The sequence below is a fragment of the Magnolia sinica genome, chromosome 7 (genome assembly GCF_029962835.1).
Source record: "Magnolia sinica isolate HGM2019 chromosome 7, MsV1, whole genome shotgun sequence".
NCBI lineage: Eukaryota > Viridiplantae > Streptophyta > Magnoliopsida > Magnoliales > Magnoliaceae > Magnolia > Magnolia sinica.
In genome coordinates this window covers 77,539,935-77,563,849 of record NC_080579.1, presented here as the reverse complement: position 1 = coordinate 77,563,849, position 23,915 = coordinate 77,539,935, and the positions used below count along the sequence as shown (strand labels likewise).

The window sequence follows — 23,915 nt, the reverse complement described above, 5'->3', positions numbered from 1 at the left end:
AACCTATTCTCAAATCCCTAAACCTAAACCTATAACCTAAACCTATTCTCAAATCCCAAAACCTATAACTATAACCTAAACTTAAACCTATAACCTATAACCTAACCTAAACCTAAACCTATAAACTTAACCTAAACCTAAACCTATAACCTTAACCTTAACATATAACCTTAACCTAAACCTATAACTATAACCCAAACCTATTCTCAAATCCTAAAACCTAAACCTAAACCTATAACCTATACCTATTCTCAAATCCCAAAACTATAACCTAAACCTTAATGTATTCTCAAATGCCTAAACCTAAACCTACACCTAATTCTAATCTCAACTCCCTAGCCTAAACCTAAACCTAAACTTTTAAACACAAACCTAAACCCGGTCCCGAACCCAAACCCGATTTCCTAAACCAAAACCTTGACCTATTCTCATTTCCCTAAAGCTATAACCTATAACCTAACCTAAACCTATAACTATAACCTAAACCTAAACCTATATCCTTAAGCCTAACATATAACCTTAACCTAAACCTAAACCTATAACCTAAACCTATTCTCAAATCCCTAAACCTAAACCTAAACCTAAACCTATAACCTAAACCTATTCTTAAATCCCAAAACCTATAACTTTAACCTAAACCTAAACCTATAACCTATAACCTAACCTAAACCTAAACCTATAAACTTAACCTAAACATACACTTATAACCTTAACCTTAACATATAACCTTAACCTAAACCTATAACTATAACCCAAACCTATTCTCAAATCCCTAAACATAAACCTAAACCTATAACCTATACCTATTCTCAAATCCCTAAACCTAAACCTAAACCTTAATGTATTCTCAAATGCCTAAACTTAAACCTACACCTAATCCTAATCTCAACTCCCTAGCCTAAACCTAAACCTAAACTTAAAAACCTAAATCTAAACCCGGTCCCGAACCTGAACCCAATTTCCTAAGCCTAAACCTTGACCTATTCTCAATTCCCTAAAGCTATAACTTATAACCTAACCTAAACCTATAACTATAACCCAAACCTATTCTCAAATCCCTACACCTAAACCTAAACCTATAACCTATACCTATTCTCAAATCCCTAAACCTAAACCTACACCTAATCCTAATCTCAACTCCCTAGCCTAAACCTAAACCTAAACTTGAAAACCTAAACCTAAACCCGGTCCTGAACCCGAACCCAATTTCCTAAACCGAAACCTTGACCTATTCTCAATGCCCTAAAGCTATAACCTATAACCTAACCTAAACTTATACTTATAACCTAAACCTCTTCTCAAATCCTAAAACCTATAACTATAACCTAAACCTTAACCAAAAACCTATAACATAGCTTAAACCTAAACCTATAAACTTAACCTAAACCTAAACCTATAACCTTAACCTTAACATATAACTTTAACTTAAACCTAAACTTATAACCTAAACCTATTCTCTAATCCCTAAACCTAAACCTATTCTCAAATCCCAAAACGTATAACCTAAACGTTAATGTATTCTCAAATGCCTAAACCTAAACCTACACCTAATCCTAATCTCAACTCCCTAGCCTAAACCTAAATCTAAACTTGAAAACCCCGGTCCTGAACCCGAACCCGAACCCGATTTCCTAAACCTAAACCTATAACTATAACCAATTCCCTAAAGCTATAACCTATAACCTAACCTAAACCTATACTTATAACCTAAACCTATAACTATAACCAATTCCCTAAAGCTATAACCTATAACCTAACCTAACCTATACTTATAACCTAAACCTATTCTCAAATCCCAAAACCTATAACTATAACCTAAACCTATACCTATAACCTTAACCTAAACCTAAACCTATTCTCAAATCCCTAAACCTAAACCTAAACCTATAACCTAAACCTATTCTCAAATCCCTAAACCTAAACCTAAACCTTAATGTATTCTCAAATACTAAACCTAAACCTAAACCTATAACCTATAACCTATAATCTATAACCTAAACTCAAATTCCTAAACCTAAACCTACACCTAATCCTAATCTCAACTCCAATTCCCTAAACTTAGACCTAAACTTATACCTAGTCTCTATTCCCTAAACCTAAACATATAACCTAAACTTATAACCTAGCCAAATCTTAAAGCTATTTCTGTAAACTGACTTTAGTCATTTCATTGTAGACATGGATAAGAGTTGGATGCGAGCTAAGAACAGGTTTGGCCCAGAGTATAAGTAAGGGGTTCAAGAGTTCATGGAATTTATGCGAAATCGGGCAGATTCAAGGAATAGGATTAGGTGTCCATGTCGAAAATGCAAGAACATGATATATAAGACTTTAGACAATGTAGAGGATGATTTGTTTATAGTTGGGATTGACCAGGGTTACACTTGGTGGATCTATCATGGTGAAGATATGACCCATAGAGTTGAGCCCTCCAAAGTCCTTGCTGACCTGATTGTGCCCGATGACGAGGATGAAGACGTTGACGAAATGCAAGATATCATAAGGGATGTGTTCAGGGGAACAGCTGCGGATACTGATTTTGCAGTGACAAGCAGTAGCCAAGATATTCCTCCAATGGGTGATGTCGAATCAGAAAAGTTTAGTAGGTTGTTGAGGGAGGCAGAACGTCCACTTTATCCGGGGTGTCAGAACTTCTCTAAGTTGAATTTTCTTACAAAGTTACTTCATTTGAAGACAATAAATCATTGGAGTAACAAATCGTTTGACATGTTGCTTGAGTTGTTGAAAGAAGCGTTACCGGACGGTGAGACATTGCCAAAGTCTCATTACGAGGCAAAAACATTAATGCGAGACTTGGGCCTTGGTTATGAACTCATACATGCATGTATAAATGATTGTTTATTATATTGAAAAAAGCACGATAAGGCTGAAGAGTGTTAAGAATGTGGAGAGTCTAGGTGGAAGAATGACAGAGCCAGGGGTAAGAAAATCCCGCGAAAGGTATTAAGGTACTTCCCATTGAAATCCAGATTGCAAAGATTGTTTATGTCTCGTAAGATGGCTGAAGATATGAGGTGGCATAAGGAGAAATGCGTTCATGATGATAGTACACTGAGGCACCCTGCGGACGCTGAAGCCTGGTAAAATTTTGACAAGCAACATGGCTGGTTTGCAGAAGATTTTCGCAATGTTCGACTAGGCCTTGCAAGTGATGGTTTTAATCCATTTGGTAGTATGAGTAGCTCGTACAATATGTGGCCAGTGGTACTTATGCCCTACAATTTACCTCCTTGGTTGTGTATGAAGGAGTCATTTTTCATGATGTCATTGGTTATTCCTGGACCCAGGTCACCTGAGAATGACATTGATATGTATTTACGATCGTTAGTAGACGAGTTAAACGAGTTGTGGAGTCAAGGTGTACAAACGTATGATACATTTGCAGGACAGACATTTCGATTGCATGCAGCGGTCTTGTGGACAATAAATGACTTTCCTGCATATGAAAATTTGTCTGGGTGGTGCATGAAGGGCAAGTTGGCTTGTCCTACATGTGGTATTGAGACTTGTTCATTGTCATTGAAGCATGGTAGGAAAACATGTTATATGGGCCATCGTCACTTCCTTCCGAGCGATCATAGTTGGCGTAGGAAGACGATGATCTTCGATGTCAAACAAGATCATAGGCCACCTCCGAAAGAGCTATCTGGAGAAGACGTGATGCAACAACTGAGTAACATTGAAGATGTTAGATTTGGAAAGACATCGCACGTGAAGAAGAGGAAATGTACAATATTGGACTATAACTGGAGAAAAAAGAGTATCTTTTTTGAGTTGCCCTATTGGAGTGATCTGAAATTGCGACACAACTTGGATGTTATGTATATTGAGAAAAATATATGTGACAATGTCTTTGGAACATTGATGAACATAGAGAAGAAAAAAAAGGCAGTTTTAAGACTCGATTGGATCTACAGAAAATGGGTTTAAGGAAAGAGTTGTACTTGCAACCACATAGAAATTCGTATACTATACCAGCAGCCTGCTACACGTTGACAAAACTAGAGAGAAAGCGTTTATGTGAATGGTTGAGATCGGTGAAGTTTCCCGATGGGTATGCGTCAAACATATCTCGGCGCGTAAACATTACGGACTGTAAGATAACATGAATGAAAAGTCATGATTGTCACGTCCTTCTGCAACGCCTACTGCCGGTTGCGATTCGTGGATTCTTGAGCAAGGATATCAGTGCGGTACTGATTGAGTTGGGGATATTCTTTAAGGATTTGTGTTCGAGATCGTTGAATGTAGATGTTATTAAACGACTGGAGAGGAACATTGCCGTAATCCTTTGCAAACTTGAAAGAATATTTCCACCTGCATTTTTCGATGTCATGGTACACCTAGCGATTCACTTACCACACGAGGCGAAGCTTGCAGGCCCAGTACAATATCGTTGGATGTATCCAATCGAAAGGTGGTACCAATATGTTAAAATTTTTATTCATTCCATAAACTACATATATTCATGTTTTCATACGTATAACATAGTGGTTTTGTGTATAGATACCTTCACACACTGAAACAATTTGTGAGGAATAAGGCACGACCGGAGGGGTTGATAGCTGAAGCGTACATTGATAATGAGTGCCTTACATTTTGCTCCATGTATCTTCGTGGCATAGAGACTAGATTTAACCGAGAAGATCGGAATGCCGATGAAGGGCAGGAGCATGAACAAGGACCCATATCTGTATTTGCACATAACGTTCGTCCTTTAGGATCCTCGACATTTCAGGATATGGACCTTGGGAATCTAGCAAAGGTGCAGTGGTATGTGTTGCATAATTGTGAAGAAATAGAGTAGTACTTGGAGTAAGTCTTCCCTCGATTATTATTTTCTCTACATACGATGATCTTAATGTTTCTTGCTGATGACGTGCCATTTATGTGTAGCGAACACATAGACGAGATGAAGTCCAAATTTTCCACAAATTATGATCGAATGCATCAGGATCATTTTCCAGAATGGTTCGCCAACCGTGTAAGATTTCACATTGTATCTCACCACACTTAGCATTTTCGTTGTATTACACATTATTTCAACTTATGAAAATCCTTAAACAATTATATTCTGTACATGATAATAGATGAAGACGTTGCGCATAAGCAACTCTGCGGATGCGTCTGATGCATTATACTCACTGGCATGTGGCCCTGATAGACATGTATCTAGATATGCAGGTTGTATTGTAAACGGGATTCGATTTCACACCGAAGAACGTGAGAAGTACAAGACCACAAAAAATAATGGGGTGGTTGTGAAGGGAACAAATGAGGAGGATGAAATTGACTTTTATGACATTTTGACAGATATTATTGAGCTGAGTTATTGTATGAGAAAGCGGGTGTACTTATTTAGATGTGATTGGTGGGACATTGGAAATAAGAAGTTGGGAATACAGACTGACAACTACTTTACGAGCGTAAATTTATCTCGAAAGTGGTTTAAGGACGATCCATTTGTCCTCGCCAGTCAAGCCGAACAAGTATTTTATCTCGCTGATACCAAGTTAGGCGGCTCTTGGCACGTGGTGCAGAAAATAAAGCCCAGGAACGTATTTGACGTTCCCATACCAGAAGTTGAAGATAACGAGGACAAGAGAAATGACACGTTTAGGGTTGAAGAAGCATATCAAGAAGACATGCCATCTAGGGATATAGGGATTGATTCAAGTGTTGATATTGATATGGTGCAATTAGATAGAGATGATGTGCCACCTGATAATATTGATGCCTCAATAATACGTGATATTGTTACAGATGATAGCGGTTTCATTGATGACGACGTTACGGACAATGAGGATGAAATACTGACCAGTGATAGTGATGGTGAAGAAATAACTCTAAGCGATAGTGATAGAGACGACGATTATTAAATGTACACATGATTTACATGTCATTTTTCAATTCCAATAATTTATGTATTCCATGTATACGTGAAAATTATAAGCCATGATTAATTCTTTTTATTGACTTGTTTATAATCCACATTTGCAGTTGAGTCAATTTCTGATTATGTCCTCCTTAAACCGGAGCGTAGCAGAATCACGCAACATACTTCATCAGCTGTTGCAGATGGATATTTCGGTCCTATCTTCTTCTGGTAGGGCCATAGAGATACCCGGTCTGGTCGATGAGTGTAGAGTGGAATATATCGATGATGACTTAGACGAAAGATTATGCTATCTCAAAGAAATTCCAGGGCTGATGGAGATATATAACCGTGGGAAACGAGATATGGAAGATGTGACTCTGTCATTGGCACATCTGAATGGAGTCCCAAGAGACCAGATATCTCCTATTATGACTGGCATGTTGAAAAAGCCTAGCTATATGTCCTAGAGGGGGGGTGAAAAGGACAATGCCAAATAAAACTTATAACAGCGGAATTAAAAAGAATATGATAGCCAAAATAAATCACAATGCAAGAAAGTAAAATAACCTCAAAATTCAGATCTTGAGAGGTTGATACAAATGTTGTTCTAAGGACAACCTTACACCAAAAACCAGAGTTTATGGGAGGACAACCTTATTTCTAGAAAGATCTTTGTATCAAATCTCAAACCAAAGAGGAATACAGAAATAAATACAAACTGAATTGAAATAAATTATAATCACAAATGTATTGTTCTAGGGACAGCCATACACGATAAAAATGGCAGGGTAACCTTGCTGGAACAACTTTTAAAGGAAATTGAATATCAAGCTGATAAAGGAATAGCAGAAAATAAATTCTAAACTATTACAAAATTCTCACAATGCTTGAATTAAATGATTACAACATTCACCACCATACATACATCCCACAAAAGAATAATTAAAGATCAGAAGTATAAATCATTCAACCACAACACAAGGGATTATAGTGGTTCGCCTGTGTGTTCACCAACTGTTAAACAACAGCCACACAGAATGCTACTCCACTCCTAATATCCTCACACAGGGGATATTAGCGTTCACTAACAAAATAGGTTTTCCCAGGTTCACTCAAAACCTTTACAATTGTGTCTTTTTCTGTGGGCTTACACAATTAAAAAACCCCACTTCTGAGTTTTCCTGGCTCTCCTCAGATAACCAATACAACAAGATTTTTCTGGCAAATCTTGAAAGAAACCAAAACAGAAAGGAATTTACAATTAAATGTAAAATACCTGATTATCTCCTTCGTTGTAGCAGCCCGGTAGAACCAAATCAGAGTAGATGATTGAATGTCCAAGTTCAATGTCCAGTACTCAATTACAATGGTTCTAATTCTAATAGATTTTAAATTAAACTAAATAGGGCTTGCCTTAATTGATTTTGATTCCAAAGAAAGGGAATAACAATTCCTCTTATCAAATTAGATTGGAATAGCAGAAACAAAATCAATTAAATAAAGCTAAGGAAAGAGAATATTAAATAAGCACACTTAGCTTAGATGGAGCACAGAATTATCTCTCAGAAGTTCGACGAAGATTGGCTTGAATGAATTAATTAATTCGATGATTTCTTCTGAGATTCGTGCACTATTTATAGGTGAGTAGATCGCGTCTTCGACTGGTCTAAGGAGCTCTTCGACTAGTCGAAGCAATAACAGATATTTGAAAAATCAAGAGCGATAAGCTTTGACCGTTCTACGACTTGTCGAAGGTCTCCTTCGACTGGTCATAGGTCACCTTCGACTGGTCGAAGAACCTGAAAAACATCGCTGGATTTTGAGTCGAAGATTTTCAACTAGTCGAAGATGCAGTCGACACTGTTCCTTCGACTGGTCGAACAGATTCCTGGACTAGTTGAAGCCTAACAGATTTTATCCGAAATTTGTAACAAACTCACGACTGATCGAGGAATTTCTTAGACTGGTCGAAGCAACTCTAGGACTAGTCGAAGAACAGACCAAACTTATGTAAAATAAACATTCGATTTATGTATCCAAAGTGACCTACTTCTAAGGTCAACCTAAGGTCAGTCAAACCTCAACCATGAAGTAAGGACATTGAAACATTAGGAACTAGTGACCTTGAAGTATGAGCCTTGAAGACTTGATGTAGTTCAATATTGAAATCTTGATGTAGCTCAATCTTGAAAGTGTCTTGAGTTCTTTACAAACTGCCTTGTACTCTTCTTGAAGTCTTGCAGCTTGAGTCTTGTCTTGTGAGCAGTTCTTGTATTCAAGATTGATCCTTGTACTTGTGAGCTTTGCTTGTTGTGAGCTTAGCTTGTTTATGAATGTTGATCCTTGAGAGAGCTTCACTTATGCAAGTTATATATAACAGTGATTTTGACACCATAAATTTGACAACAGATAGGGATATAAACTATAGCACTTACACATGTTGGCTGTAAATATGTCGAGTGCTTCACACGAAATGACATATGCTTCTGAAGCATACGATAGCTTACGCAGGGAGTACTTCGGATAGTTTACCTTAAAGTTGTTTCGTATTACAACGAAATATGTGTATTTGATATAGAATGACAATGTATAATGAAATTTCTAATGATTATAGATTAAAGTTTACAGTTTTATTATATTTTGCTTGCATTATAGTGTAATGGTCTAATCATATTTTAATCATCTCTCTAAGCATAAACACATGCATTGTACCGTCAACACTACTTGTACAATATTTTAGTATATTCCACTTGTATTGACATTGTTTAAATTTATAAGTTCGTAGCTCGTAAATATTCAGTGATGGCACCAGGTGGGAGAGTACGTCGTTCGCGCACTGGATCTACCCCTTCTACTCGTGAAGTGACGGAGCTAGCATCGCCGTCACATGTTGCATCGCAGGCGTCTGATCCCTCGGTCGCGCATACACCGGGCACTGCATGTAAGTCTAGGCGTATATTTTTTTTAATGATTTCTGTTTATGTTTAAACTTACATATTTCTTTTGCAACAGCGTCGTCGACCAGCCGACGAGGACGTGGACCCACGCGTGGGTTACTTTTAGAGCAACTTACGCATGAGGGTAGGGTGACGGTAGAGTTCCCACAGGACTGCATTAGACCTATTGGGAACAATGCCATGTTGTTTACGTCGGAGGTCGGTGTCTTATGCCCATCTCTGATCCCCCCATCACTCCCCGTTGGGGAGATGTGACAGATGATGTGCGGCAGCTCATCCTCAGCGCCTTCAGGTAAATTTTAGTAAATTAAAATTTATTTTATAAAAGTTCATTTACAGTTAAGTTATTTTCTTAATAGGTTTATTATCTTAATCTATTATTTACGAAACTGCAGGATAAATTTGACTTGGATTTGAGTGTTCCGTACATCTCCCATGCCGTCGACGACATAATGAAGGAGCGGTTTAAGGATTACCGCAGTAAGTTATACCGGCAATACAAGCGGTGCATGAGCCACGAGGAGGCCGTACAGTCCGCACCGCTGCACGTGACCGATGAGGACTGGCGGATACTCTGTGATAGGTTTTCGTCTGATTCTTTTCAGGTAATATTTACATATTTATGATATCTTAACGTAATAATTAAATTCACAATTAATAACAATGTATTATGAATAACGTATTCAGAAGAGGAGCAAAATAAATTCTGACAATAGAGGAAAGTTAAAAGTGAACCACATAGCTGGTTCAAAGTCATTTGTACGACTTCGTCACGACATGGTAAGAAAGTACTGGTAATTATTACGTTTATATATTCTTTCCATACATTTATATTAATTGTATTGTTTTTTCAATTACGCAGCGAGATTCCGTCACTGGCCAGGAGCCCGGACCAGTAGACTTCTACAAAGGGACTCACTGTCGGCAGGCGACAGGATCTTGGGTACATCCTAGAGCCAGCGAGATTTGGGTAAAGATCCTTACATTGTAAAATTTATTTGCATTAAATTATAATAATGTCATTTATTATGAAAATTCATATGTTTTCATTACAGGAGGAGATGAACACCTTACGCAGTCAGCCCACTCCCGATGGTACTCAGTGGAGTGAGCCAGAGATCCTGAGTCAGGTGCATGGCACCCGTTCTGGATATGTGCGTGGGTTTGGCCATGGTGCCAAGCTCATGGCACCCGCTAGAGCTGCCTCCAGTCGATCCATCGTCGTTGGCGACAGCGCCGTACGCCGAGCTAATACTGCAGAGAGAGAGGTTCAGCAGCTACGGGTCATCGTCGATGACATCAAAGATTAGCTGGACAGACAGAGGGAGGAGTAGACGAGGCAGAGGGAGGAGCAGGAGAGGAGGATGGAGGAGGAGCTGGCGAGGCAGAGGGAGGAGCAGGAGAGGAGGATGAACGATCAGCTGGCGAGGCAGAGGGAGGAGCAAGAGAGGAGGATGGAGGAGATGTGGGTGGAGCATGAGCGACGGATGATGGAGATGTTTCAAGTTATCGCTGCACGCTTACCCACTGATGCCCCAGCACCTCCGCCTTCATCTGTGTGATTGTTTTATATATTTGTTTATTATTTTAAGTTTTGAATGAATGTGATGCGGATAAGATTATTTGTGTTTGGATGAATGTAGTTTATGTTTGGGTTTAGGTTAATTTAATTAGATGGATGTGAATGTGAATATGATGAAATATATATATATATATATATATATATATATATATATATATATATATATATATATATATATATATAATAGGTGCATATCAGGATGAATATGATGAAATATATTGTTAACAGGTGTATATCAGGAATTTTGTGCGGAATTTTAAGAGGCATATTTTAAAAAAAAAGACTTTTAGCAACGAAAATTTTCGTAGCTAAAAGTATTGTAATTTATTTTTAGCAGCGAAAATCTTCGCTGCTAAAAAGGCTTGTAAAGTTTTTTAACGACAAAAATTTTCGTTGCTAAAGGTGTAACGAATTTTTTGGCAGCGAAAACTTTCGCTGCTAGAGGTCATGTAAAGGTTTTTTACCGACGAAAATTATCGTTGCTAAAAAGGAACGAATTTTTAGCAGCGAAACTTTTCGCTGCTAAAAGTCATGCATAGTTTTTTTGCGACGAAAATACTCGTCGCTAAAAACTGAACTACTTTTAGCAGCGAAAATTTTCGTTGCTAAAAGTCTTGTACAATTTTTTTTACGACGAAAATTATTGTCGCTAGAAAGGAACGAATTTTTAGCAACGAAACTTTTCGCTGCTATACGTCTTGTATAGTTTTTGTTACGACGAAACTATTTGTCGCTAACAACTGAACTACTTTTAGCAACGAAAATTTTCGTTGCTAAAAGTCTTGTACAGTTTTTTTTACGACGAAAATTTTCGTCATTACAAGTAATGAATTTTTAGCAGCGAAAATTTTCGCTGCTAAAAGTCTTGTATATGTTTTTTGCGACGACAATATTCGTCGCTAAAAACTGAATAATACCTTTTAGCAGCGAAAATTTTCGCTGCTAAAAGTCTTGTACGGTTTTTTTTGGCGACGATTATGTTCGTCGCTAAAAGTAACGAATTTTTAGCAGCGAAAATTTTCACTACTAAAAGTCTTGTATAGTTTTTTTAGCGACGAAAGTTTTCGTCGCTAAAAGTCTTTCTTTAGCGACGATTTGAATTTTTCGCCGTTAAAATCAATACACGTTGGTCTTTTAGCGACGAGTTTAGCGACGAAAATTTTCGTCGCGAAATGTATTTAGCTACGAAAATATGACTTTTAGCGACGAAAATTTTCGTCGCTAAAAGGGGTATTTCTTGTAGTGTGAGAATATGCTTAATATAACATCATGATACATGCCCATACGCATCATTGGCATGCTCATCATTTGCATGCTTGTTACGAGGAGTGATTGATTATAACATGTTTCATTGGGCTAGTTGTTTTTGGGACTCCTTGAGAGACAAAGTTGCCCCACATGAGCGTGCGGTACGCGCAAGTTTGATGCATGACTGGATAGTATGACTCACGTATCTCGCATTTGTGTAACATGATCACTCTACGCCCTAGCGACATCAGGGCCATAGCCTCCACAGGTATATCGTGGTTGGCAGAATTAGACACCGAAAATATTTTGGTTCTAGCACTGGGGCACCATGGATGTCCCTGGGTGAAAGTCCCTAAACCCTTATGGTACCAGGAGGATGCTCCAACGTCGAGACCGAGTGAAAACATAAGTTCCCTAGTGCTAAATATCAGTAGGCCGTGTCTCCCACTATGTCGTGGTCGGTTGGAAGGGAGTGTGGCCTTATCCGTCCGAGGGTAGGGGCAAAGCTAGGCTGAGTTTAACTAGGTCAGAAATGGGTCCCATATCGACGAGCTGGGTAATTATTGGCAGACTACTGGCCAGGCGAGTAGTGAAGTCTTTTCCACTTACATAGTTGCGCGTACAGTTGGGGCGACAATCTGGTGTAGAGTGTACTAGACCCCGGTGATGATCTAGAGATGAATTGTACTGATGTGGATCTTGATAAGGACTGACATGCTTGGATTGCATCTTGCATTGCATCTTACATATGACATTGGCCACGTAGGCCTTGCACCGCATAGCCTTGGTATGACTGATAGCATTGTACTAGACCTCGGTGATATCCCAGAGTTGTACAGTACTAATATTGTGACGCCCCGTCACTGTTGCACACGTGGGCGGATGCTAATGTGGGCGGGTCCTAAGGGCCTGGGCGAGCTACTAGTGGTTGACAGGTTACTGTGCTGGCAGGCTATTGTGTATACAGTGGGGCAGATCCTTGTCTCACATCGGAAGCGTTGTGGTGGTTATATGTGGACTTACTGAATAAGAGTTGTGTACTCAGCATCTGACTCATTCATTCACTATCCACTCGGGCTGGTGGTGCGTAACTAAATCATTATGTGACCCTTCACTATAGCCATAATTTCGGTTGGGTACGCGACCAACCTGAGATCAGGAGTTTATTACATTGAGTCTAGTAATCCGAATTTAGGTATGTGGCTGGTTGGGATAAAAGTCCCTTGTGATGGACACCACAGCTTGCGAAACCATGTACTATCATCCCGACTTCACATGCCAGCTCTGTCATTGCCCTTCCATCGTATGTCACATAGTAGAAAATGGAATTTGATTATCTTGTTCTTGATGATTGGCTATTTTAATGATTCATGGTCGCTTGTTGAGTGACATGCCTATTATTGATGTCATGTTCATGATAACCATATAGTTGTACGACATGATTGATTGATAACCTACTCACCTATGATAACATGATTGGTTGATAACATGCCTATGGCTGTTTTGGATGTCTTTACGGGATCACTCTGATAAAACGTGTTTTACTCCCGGTACGCAGTAGACTCATGAGCTGTGGTTGCTCATACATATGACTTACACCTTTTCAGGATGCATACAAGAGCTGTTGGAGTTTGCTATTGTTTCTTTCATTACTGTTGAGCTGGTGCACCATATTATGTGTGATATGTCGAACAGGTTTGTCTCTTCGATATGTATTGATACCATGAACAAAAGTGTAACCGCCTAAACAGATTAACTGTTCAAAAAAAAATTACACTGAAAATCCTCCTTGTAGGACCCCAGGATCGAAATCTGGCATATGAGTGTCGGGAGCCGAGATTGGGATACTACGGAGGCTGTCAGCGCCGGATTCGGCAATCGGGAATTTTGTGAGCCCGGTTTCCGAGTTTGGGGCATGACATTTAAGATGGCCAAAAAAATAATTATAAGTGCAAATGAATAAACAAACAAACAAATAAATAAATAAATAACATTTTTATAACATCAAGTGAGAGAAACTCACTTTTTATATAAAAAAAGTATTTTCTTTTCTTTTCTTCCTCTTCCTTTTTCTCTCTCCTCCTTTTCTTTCTTCCTTTTTCTCTCTTCTCTCTCTCCCTCTCTTTCCAACTTGAATAACCAACAACCTCTCTCTCTCTCTCTCTCTCTCACGTGTAAGCAACCCATCTCTCTTCCTCACATCAACACAACAACACTCTCTCTTTACCTCATGTGTAAGCAACCCAACCCAATGAACTTCCCATATTCAGATTTGGTGAATGGCCACTCCTTCCTCTTTATAGTCCTCTTTTACACACGTGCACAAGCAAAACATTCACGATGCATTTATGCTTCGGTTTTGCATTCCTTTTCGTCACGGTTTTTTTTTTTTTTTTTGCAACGTGGGCTAGTCTAGTGCACACATGCACCATGCATCTCATGTGCATCGCATGCATGTGCCACATGTATGTGCATGCCACACATGTGATAGGTGTGTGCAGGTGATTGTTGTGCATGATGTGTTTGGTGCATGTGTGTGGTTGTAATGTATTCAATGGTGCATAAATGGATGATGTAGATGGATGGACGGATCGATGTATAAATAGATTAACGGATAGATATATGGTTAGATAAGTTGGTGCATGATCGGTGGATGAAAGGTGTACATATCTATAAAAGGTGGGATAGACGGGTACAATATGAGGATGGGTTAAATGAAATGGTGATGAACGGTGGTTTATGGAAGAAGTGATGTGTACACCTTTGGTGTGGACCTCACATTAGTTATGCAGTTAAGTAGAAAGGTAAGATTGTGGGTAGCCGCATGACCATCAAGATGGATCGTTAATTCAGATGCAAGGGCAAGTGTTCCAATGATTTTCAACATATGGATGGTTAGATGAGTGTATCTTTAGATGAATGGTTAGATTTATTTTTCAATAAATAATTAGATTCAAATATGTTCATATCAATGGTTGAGATTGGATAGGTTGATCGTGTAGATCAACGGTCATATTGGACTAATTTGGTACGTTGATCAATGGTTAAAATTGGATAGTTAAGATTAATTCGGGTTATTACATGTAGGACATGGAGTAAGCACGTGCCTATCACAAATGGATTGGAAGAAGTCTAGAAAGAAATCAACAAAGTTTTAACATAGTTCAATCGATCAAGGTCGATCAAGCAGACTGATTGAGTCGATCAATCGATCGATGGAAATTCAAATTTAGATGAAAAGGTTGATGGATCATTTTTACCCAGTTTGATTGATCAACCGATCAAGTCAATTAATCAAAAGAAATTCAATTTTATGGAAGTTTTGGATGTTTTGCGCCATTATGATCAATTTATCGATCGATCGACAGAATGTAAAAATTTGTCCATTTTTTCAATTTTTATTTCCTTATTTGTTTATTTTTTTTCTAATTGTGTCTTAGGGTTTGTTTAAGAGTATTTAAGCATGCAAACTCATTTATTTTGAGAGCTTTTTAATAAAATTTCTCAAATTCTCTTATTTATCTCTTGGATTTAAGACTTTTCTCTTGTGGCTTCAAGGGGGGCTTGTGGATTCAAGGTGTTTATTGTTTGAAGAAGACGGTGATCATCCTCATCACGCCCTTCCCAACATCAGTTTGGTATTAAAAACTATGTTCCAAACTGGATTTGATGAGAAGCCACCATCAGATCCGTATTTAGCCAGGTGATGAGTGAAAGACAACATTTAAGACCGATGAGGGTCTGTATGAATGGTTAGTCATGCCCTTCGGAATACGCTTAGTACATTTACGAGGTTGATGAACCAAGTTTTAATACCATTCATTGGACGATTGATGGTAGTTTATTTCGATGATATCTTGATATACAGTTAGAACGAGTCAAACCATGTGAGGCATCTTAGATAGGTGCTTCAAGCGCTCATAGAGAACAAGTCATACCTCAATATGAAGAAGTGCAGTTTTTTAATAGAGAGCCTCTTGTTTTTGGGCCCTGTCGTGACATCCACGGGCATCTGTGTTGATGAAGAAAAGGTGAAAGCCAGCAGAGAATGGATGGTTCCAACAAACATTCATAAAGTGCGAAGTTTTCACAGGTGGGCGATGTTCTATCATTGGTTCGTGAGGCACTTCAGTACGATCGTGGCACCGATCATTAACTACATGAAGAAGAGACATTTTTAGTGGACTGATGAGGCTGACATAAGTTTTCTAAAATTTAGCAAAAGTTGTCCACTGCTCCAGTCATTGTACTTCCTAGCTTTGATAAATTATTTGAAATTGAATGCGATATGCTTTGTATGTTGGCATTGGAGTGTGTTGTCTCAAGAGGGCATGTCAGTAGCCTTTTACAATGAGAAACTTAGTGATGCTCGGAAGAAATGGTCGACGCATGAGTTAGAATTGTACGCAGTGGTTCAGACTTTACGACATTGGAGGCATTATTTAATTCATAGGGAATTTTTACTCTATACGGACCACTAAGCCCTCAAGTTTATTAATAATTAGGCTAATGTTAACCGTGTGCATGGTAGGTGAATTTCTTTCTTGTAGGAATTCACATTCATGTTGAAGCATAAGGTCAGACAATAGAACAAGGTGATTAATGCACTTAGCTGGTGTACAACCATATTAGTCACCATGAGCAATGGGGTTGTCTGCTTCAAATACCTCAAGGATCTATATGTTGGTGACAGAAACTTCAAGGACGCATTGATTAGATGTCAAGAGGGTCATTCTAGTGACCTCCATATTCAAGATGATTCCCTTTTTAATAAAAATTGGTTGTGCATTCCATGAAGTTTGTTGTAACTTGTGAGAATATGTTATCCAAGAGTTACATGGAGGTGGCTTCGGTAGTCACCTAAGGTGGGACAAGACAATAACTCTCTCGAAGGAGCATTACTTTTGGCTATAACTAAAACAAGATGCTGAAAAATTGGTACAATGATGCCATGTGTCAGGCCTCCAAGGACAACACTTGGGAAGATTTATCCATGGACTTTGTACTAGGTCTTCTGTGGATCCAGCATGGAATGGACTTGATGTTTGTTGTGGTCGAAAAATTCTCCATGATAGCTCATTTCATACCGTGCAAGAAGACTCGATGCTACACATGTCACCAATTTGTTCTTTCGAGAGGTTGTTTGACTACATGTGTCCAAAGATTTATCACCTCAAATCATGACGCTAAGTTCCTCAGTCACTTTTAAAGGACTTTGTGGAGGTGATTTGACACCAAGCTACGGTTCAACAATGCATATCATCCACAGAAATATGGGCAAACCATGGTGGTAAATCATATACTCGGGGACCTTATACGATGCATCTCGGGTGATAAGCCCAAACAGTGGGATTTTGTCTTGGCTCAAGTGGAATTCGCATTCAATAATATGCAAAATCATTCCATCGGCAAGTCCTCATTTGAAGTTGTGTTTGAACAAGTACTTAAACATACTCTTGATTTTACGTTCCATTGCCCAAACTTTTATTCATGAGCGTTGTTGCAAAACATATGGCGGATCGAAACATAAGCGTACACTTTGATGTTTAGGCCAAGTCGCAAGCCTCCAATGACAAGTATAAGGCAATGGCTGACACACATCAGCACTTGAAGGTGTTCAATGTAGGCGACAACATTACGGTTTATCGGTGCAAGGAGAGATTTTCGACTGGAACGTATAATAAGCTGAAGAATAAGAAGATCAGGCTAGTACCTTTACTCTGTAAGATCAATGACAATGCCTATGTTGTTGATCTTCCTAAAGACATGGAGATCTCACGCGCATTCAATGTAACAAACCTGTACAAGTATCATGAACCGGAGCCGGAGGATAACTCGAGGATGAGTTTTTTTTTTCTAGGTGGAGGGGATCTGATGTAGAACATGGAGCAAGCATGTGCCTACCACAAATGGACTGGGAAAAAATTCAGAAATAAATCAACAAAGTTTCAACGTAGTTCAATCGATAAAGGTCGATCGAGCAGACCGATCGAGTTAATTGATGGATTGATTGATCGATGGAAATTCAAATTTACATGAAAAGCTTGCTGGATAATTTTTACTCAGTTCGATCAATCGGAATCAATTCAATTTTATGTGTTTTAGTCTTTGAAAGTTTTGCGCCATTCCAATTGATGATCAATGGAATGTGAAATTTTGTCTATTTTTTCGGTTTTTAATTTTTAATTTGTTTATTTTTTCTAATTATATTTTAAGATTTATTTAAGAGTATTTAAACATATAAACTCATTTATTTTGAGAGATTTTTAATAAAAAATTTTAAATTCTCTACTTTATTTTGTTAATACGACAGGTTTATTCGGTGGATTCAATTCAAGGGCCGTGTAAATTCAATGTAAGACCCGTATCCTAGTCCGTTCTGTTCCGTCGAATCCCGCGATCCTTCCTGTCGAATTTCGGCAACCTGTGACGTATAATCGACGTTGCGATCGACCCTAAGTCGTATGCTGTACATTTGAGTCGGCTTAAATCAAGACTTGTACCATTGCGACCGCACCGTCGCCGCGGTTCCGACGCCGCGTCTCTCGCGCCGATCCGATACCCTAGCAGGAAGATGTGAGCCGGCGTTTATTTCGAAGAAAACGCCGCGCGTTTGCAATCCCAAGAGAATCTCTACAATATGTCAAATCAATCCCATCAATCAATCTCATCCATCATCTCTTGTCAAGTACAAGCAACCCATGCTTTCTCTCTCCAAAGTCAACCCTTTCTCACCCTCTCTCTTACACACCCATGCTAGTCAAGTACACATCACCTCACCCATCACTCACATCCATCACTCTCTCTCTTTACATCCCATCTCTCCCTCTCTCTCTCTCATTTTCTCAACTCTATCCCAAGCAAGAGAGAGCTCACGTCCAAGCTCTTTTCCATGTGAGAGAGTGCATGTGTGTGGACCACTTTCCCATCCCAAATCCTCCATCCTAGCCTTTCACTTCTCATCTTCAACCATCAAAGTGAAGCTTAAGGAGACCGGCATTTCAACGGACCGAGAAGATCAACCGGTGGGTGCTTATATAGGCTAGATTTTCATGTTCTTATGATGGGCCAAGTGAGGCCTACCGATCAATGGTATGGATCTCACTTTGGACCCTTGATGTGGCTAATGGCCCACCTTGATGCTTAAGATCATTCCATGATGGGGCCATTCTCCATGGACCCCATCATGATGTTTATTTTCTTTCATGAATATGGTCATCTAGACCTTCTAGTTTGGTGGAGAAAGGATCTCCACCATTGATTTTCAATTTGGTGGGCCCATATGCAATGGGACCCACTTGATGTATGATTGGATGCTTGAAACGGAGGGCCCATAGTGCCGGGGTCCCTCCATCATGCGTGTCCCTTTATCTCTCTCTCTCTCTCTCCCTCCCTTTCTTTTATTCTTCTTTTCATGAGATGTTGGTGTGATTGTGTGGCCCGCCCGAATAGACCCCACCATAAGGCTTGTATTTTATCCTAAACCATCTATAGGTGGGACCCCCCTTATATGTATTGTATCCACAACACTCATCATTTGGTGGCCCACCTAAACAGGGCCCACCTTATGCATGTGATTGGCTCAGACTGTCCAGCGTCCAGGGACGCTGGACGTCCATGGAAAATACAAATATAAGCTTGGTTCACAAGCTTCTTGGTGGCCAACTCATATAGGCCTCATCTTGATGTATGCTTCAAATCCAAGCCGTCCATCTCATTTTCCAGATTATTTTAGGCGTTGAGCCGGAAAATGGGACTGATCTAACTTTCTGACGGGCCACACCTTTGAAAATAGTAATTTCCACCGTTGAAAATTCACCTTAGTTTTTCTACATGCCCAAAAATGTCCAATATTGGACTTGATGGAATTGTTATACATGGTAGGATCCATTGGCGGACCCGGATTCAGCAGATGTGGGCCCTACCTTTGAAAAACCACAAAAAAACAAGTTTTCAAAAAAAAAAAGAATGCAACAGCAGCATGGCTGCTGCTGCTATCAGACGCCAGCGCGTCAGGCGGGCGGGCTGGCAGATAGCACCCTCCCACGGCCCCTGACGTGGGCCCCACCTTGATGTTTATATGTCATCTAAGCCATCCATATGGTGGGCCATTAGGTCAGAGAGCCCCCCTTCAAATTTCAGCCTCTTCCAAGACTCAGGTGGCCCACATCATGGGAAACAATGGGACTGAACGTCTGCCTTTGAAAACTTCTCCTGGGCCACAGAAGTTTTGGATCAATCTGAAATTTATTTTTACTCTTCGTCCAGGTCTATGTGACCACATGGACGGATTGGATGGTGAACAAACGTTATGGTGGGCCACACGTGGGACCCACAGTGATGTATGTATTTTATTCACACCGTCCCCAGCACGGGACGGTGGAACCCACCGTGTATGTGTTCTCTCCACGCCGTCCACGGCAGTGGACGGTGAGCTCCACCATGATTTATGTGGTTATCCACACTGTCCACTGTCTGGACGGTGGACCCCACCATGATGCTTGTGTTGCATCCCCAACCGTCAATCCTTTTTGCAAGCTCATTTTAAGGCATGATTCAAGTGGTTCAAGTGGGTCAGATATGTGGTTCAAGTGGGTCCTACCACTATTAATTGAAGTAAGGATCAGTTGATCCTTTGGCATGAATTATATATATATATGTATGTATATATGTATTTGTGGCCATTTTTAAGGCCCACCTTGACATTTATAGGGCCCGTGTTATGAGGCCCATTTGATCTACATATGGGGCCCAATTGGTGTGGTCCATTTGAGATACATAAAGCCCATGTGATTAGGCCCATTCTGATATATTCTAAGGCACATGGGTTATAGCCCATTGCAATGTACATAAGGCCCGTTGGTAAGGCCCATTAATGTGGCTCATTTGATGAATGTAAAGCCCATGTGATTAGGCCCATTCTGATATATTCTAAGGCACATGGGTTATAGACCATTGCAATGTACATAAGGCCTGTTGGTAAGGCCCATTAATGTGGCTCATTTGATGAATGTAAGGCCCATGTGATACGGCCCATTTGATGTACCTAAGGCCCATGGATCGAGACCCAACGGGTTGTCCTTAGGGTCCATTGCAATGCATGATTTCTCCATGGTTTGTGGCAAGCTATGCCTTGGGAGAAATGTTGGTTTGACGTCCACATTGCAAGTATAATGTTGGTTAAATGTCCGCATTACGACTCTCCCTAGGGCCCATCGATAGGCCGTACTTGTGGTGTGTAGGCCTTCTAGGCCCATCTGCATTGTAGGGATAATTCATCACTTTATAACATGCTTAGTATAGCTCCATGATACATGCCCATACGCATCATATGTATGCTTGATATGAGGAATGTTTGATCATAGCATAAGCCGTTGGGTTGTGACATTTACGGGACTCCTTATGAGACGGAGTGCCCCCACATGAGTGCGTGGTACGCACAGGATTACTGCATGATTTGACGATGTGACTCATGCATTCCGCATATGTGTGACTTGATCACTGCATGCCCTAGCGACATCAGGGCCGTGGCCTCCACAGGCACATCGTGGATGGTCGTATCGGATACCGGAAATATTAGCTCTAGCATTGTGGGCACTTAGGATGTCCTTGGGTGAAAGTCTTAGAACCTTTTTGGTACCAGGAGATGCTCTAAAGTCTAGACCGAGTGGATACCCGAGCGCCCGAGTGCCGAATACCAGTAGGCCGCGTCTCCCACTGTTTCGTGGTCGGTTGGAAGGGGGTGTGGCCTTATCCGCCCGAGTGAGGGGGCTATAAGCTAGGCTGAGTTTGACCAGCTCGCAAATGAGTCCGCTATCGACGAGCCGGGTAGATATTGGCAGACTACTGGTCAGGCGGATAGTGTGGTCTCTTCCACTTGCTTGACTGTGCAGCTAGGGAGGAGGCAGTCAGTGTGAGGTGTATTAGACCCCGGTGATATCCAGAGAGGAACTGTACTGATATGTGTACTTGATGAGGACTGACATGCTTGCTTCACATCTCGCATATGACATTTGGCTACATGGGCCTCGCATCGCATGGCCTTGGTATGGCCGATAGCATTCATGTCTTGCATCATATAGCGTTGGTACAGCTGATAGCATTCATGGACTTATCGCATATTTCCGCATTACTCTGATATTGTACACTTGGCACTGGCCTTGCACACACACTTACACCACCCTCTAAGCTTTTGTAAGCTTATGCACGACCGTTGCGTGCAGGTAGTATTGGACAGCAGCAGCGCTGAGGCAGGAGTGCACATCAGTTTATTTTGAAGCTTTTGATCACCCTGTATTTCCCTTTCTGCTTTGTACTTAAAAGTTTTTGATATAGTGGATATGTGGTGATGTTGTTTTGTGACTTGGTTATGCTTATGGTTATGCTCTATTACAAAAAAAAAATTTTAACTGAAAATCCTCCTTGTAGGATCCCAGGATCGGAATCTGGCATGAGAGTGCCGGAATCCGAGAACGGGGCACTACAGAGGCTGGCGGCACTGGATTCGGCGATCGAAAATTTTGTGAGCCCGTTTTCCGAGTTTGGGACGTGACAGAAGTTGGTATCAGAGCATAACTTGAGAATACCTGAGGATCACATCACATATCTGCTATGAACTTAGAATGAATAGGTTCCAAGCCCGAATAACTTCGCGATTTCTTTCTTTTGACTTAGACCCTTAACGTTTATGCCTTCGAGAATTCTCAAGGCTGATAGGCCCTTGTTCCTTCCTGTAGGACAAATGGCTAGAAGATCGACCCGAGCGAATCCCCCTCCTCCACCTGCGACTCCCGCTCCTCCACCAGCTGCTGCTCCCGCTCTACCACCGGCGACTCCCGTTCCGCCACCAGATATTCCTGATTTTCAGCCCGAGGATGCCACTCCTTTACCTGAGACCGGTGCGGATCCGACCGTACCCGTGAGTGCCACCCAGGTGCAGCAGATGCTTCAGGCGATGACCGCTATTCTTTAGGGGCATAGCAGACATCCCACTGTTACACCAGCCGAGGCTGAGCAGGAGCGTGCGAGCGCCCTTCTCAAGGACTTTCGACAGCACGATCCTCCGCGTTTCCGGGGTGAGCCTGACCCTACTGCAGCTGAGATATGGTGCTCCCAGGTGGAGAAGATATTTGACACCATGAGATGTACGACCCAGCAGCGTGTCCCATTAGCTGTATTCCTTCTCCAGGGTGAGGCTCAGCATTGGTGGGCATCTGTAGCCCGATCTGTAGCCACTGATTTTGAGTGGACCTGGGAGGACTTTGTGGACCGGTTTGACCGAAAGTTCTTTCCCGAGCATGTGCGACAACAGCGCGCATTAGAGTTTGAGACTCTGGTCCAGGGAGACATGTCTGTGTCCCAGTATGAGGCTCGTTTCGTCGCACTATCGAGATTCGTGACGTATCTTGTTGATGATGAGGGGCGGAAGGCCCGCCGTTTTGAGAACGGTTTGCGTCCTGCCCTCAGGAGTCGTGTGATCGGACACATGCTTCCGACTTTTGAGCAGATTGTGGAGAGGGCTCAGATTTATGAGTCGGATTGGGCCAGTTTGCAGAGAGCCCGTGACCAGAGGGGAGATCAGAAGAGGAAGGCGCCCTCTGGTAGTTCCCAGCAGCAGCAGCATCGTTCACAGCAGCCACGCACGACCCGCCCAGCAATTCGAGCACCGACAGTACCCCCAGCACCACCTTGGGACCATTTACGGTACTTGCTTTGGTTGAGGTAGGGACGGGACATTGCGTGCGGTCGTCCCCATCCACCGCGGCAGCAGCCTAGGACACCGCATCAGCCTCCACGACGCCCACCACTGCGGCAGCAGCCTAGGACACCGCATCAGCCTCCATGACAGCCACCACTGCAGCGGCGGCGACCACATCACCAGCCTCCGGGGCCTCCCCCACTGCAGCAGAGGCAAGAGATCGAGCCGCCACGGCGCAGCGATCGGCATCGGCGAGAGACCTTAGAGGGGACTGCACCTCCCAGCGAGTTCAGGGTAGATTTTATGCCGCATAGCAGGACCTCAGTCATCGGAGGGGTCGTCGAGGGTACTCTCCCTGTTTCGCATGCATTGCACGTGTATTATTTGACTCGGTGCATCTTATTCCTTTGTGGCCGCGATTTTTGTCGATCGATCGGTTTGCGATGGAGTCCGCCCGTGAGGGTTTGTCGATTTACGCCCTTAGGGAAGACTGCAGATTAGACCGATTTTGCTCGTCTTGCCCGTTTCCGA

At 41.3% G+C, this 23,915-nt stretch overlaps 2 protein-coding genes across 2 annotated transcripts; both read left to right on the top strand.

Moving 5' to 3' along the window:
* Positions 1-8,680: 8,680 nt before the first annotated feature.
* On the top strand, positions 8,681-9,127 carry LOC131252144 (uncharacterized). The gene is made up of 2 exons (XM_058253020.1): positions 8,681-8,840; positions 8,912-9,127. The coding sequence occupies exons 1-2, from the start codon at positions 8,702-8,704 to the stop codon at positions 9,109-9,111; spliced, it is 339 nt and encodes a 112-aa protein (XP_058109003.1). The 5' UTR covers positions 8,681-8,701; the 3' UTR covers positions 9,112-9,127.
* Positions 9,128-9,256: 129 nt separating this feature from the next.
* LOC131252143 (uncharacterized) lies at positions 9,257-10,184 on the top strand. The gene is made up of 4 exons (XM_058253019.1): positions 9,257-9,461; positions 9,544-9,636; positions 9,719-9,826; positions 9,912-10,184. The coding sequence occupies exons 1-4, from the start codon at positions 9,309-9,311 to the stop codon at positions 10,164-10,166; spliced, it is 609 nt and encodes a 202-aa protein (XP_058109002.1). The 5' UTR covers positions 9,257-9,308; the 3' UTR covers positions 10,167-10,184.
* The last annotated feature ends 13,731 nt before the right edge of the window (positions 10,185-23,915 follow it).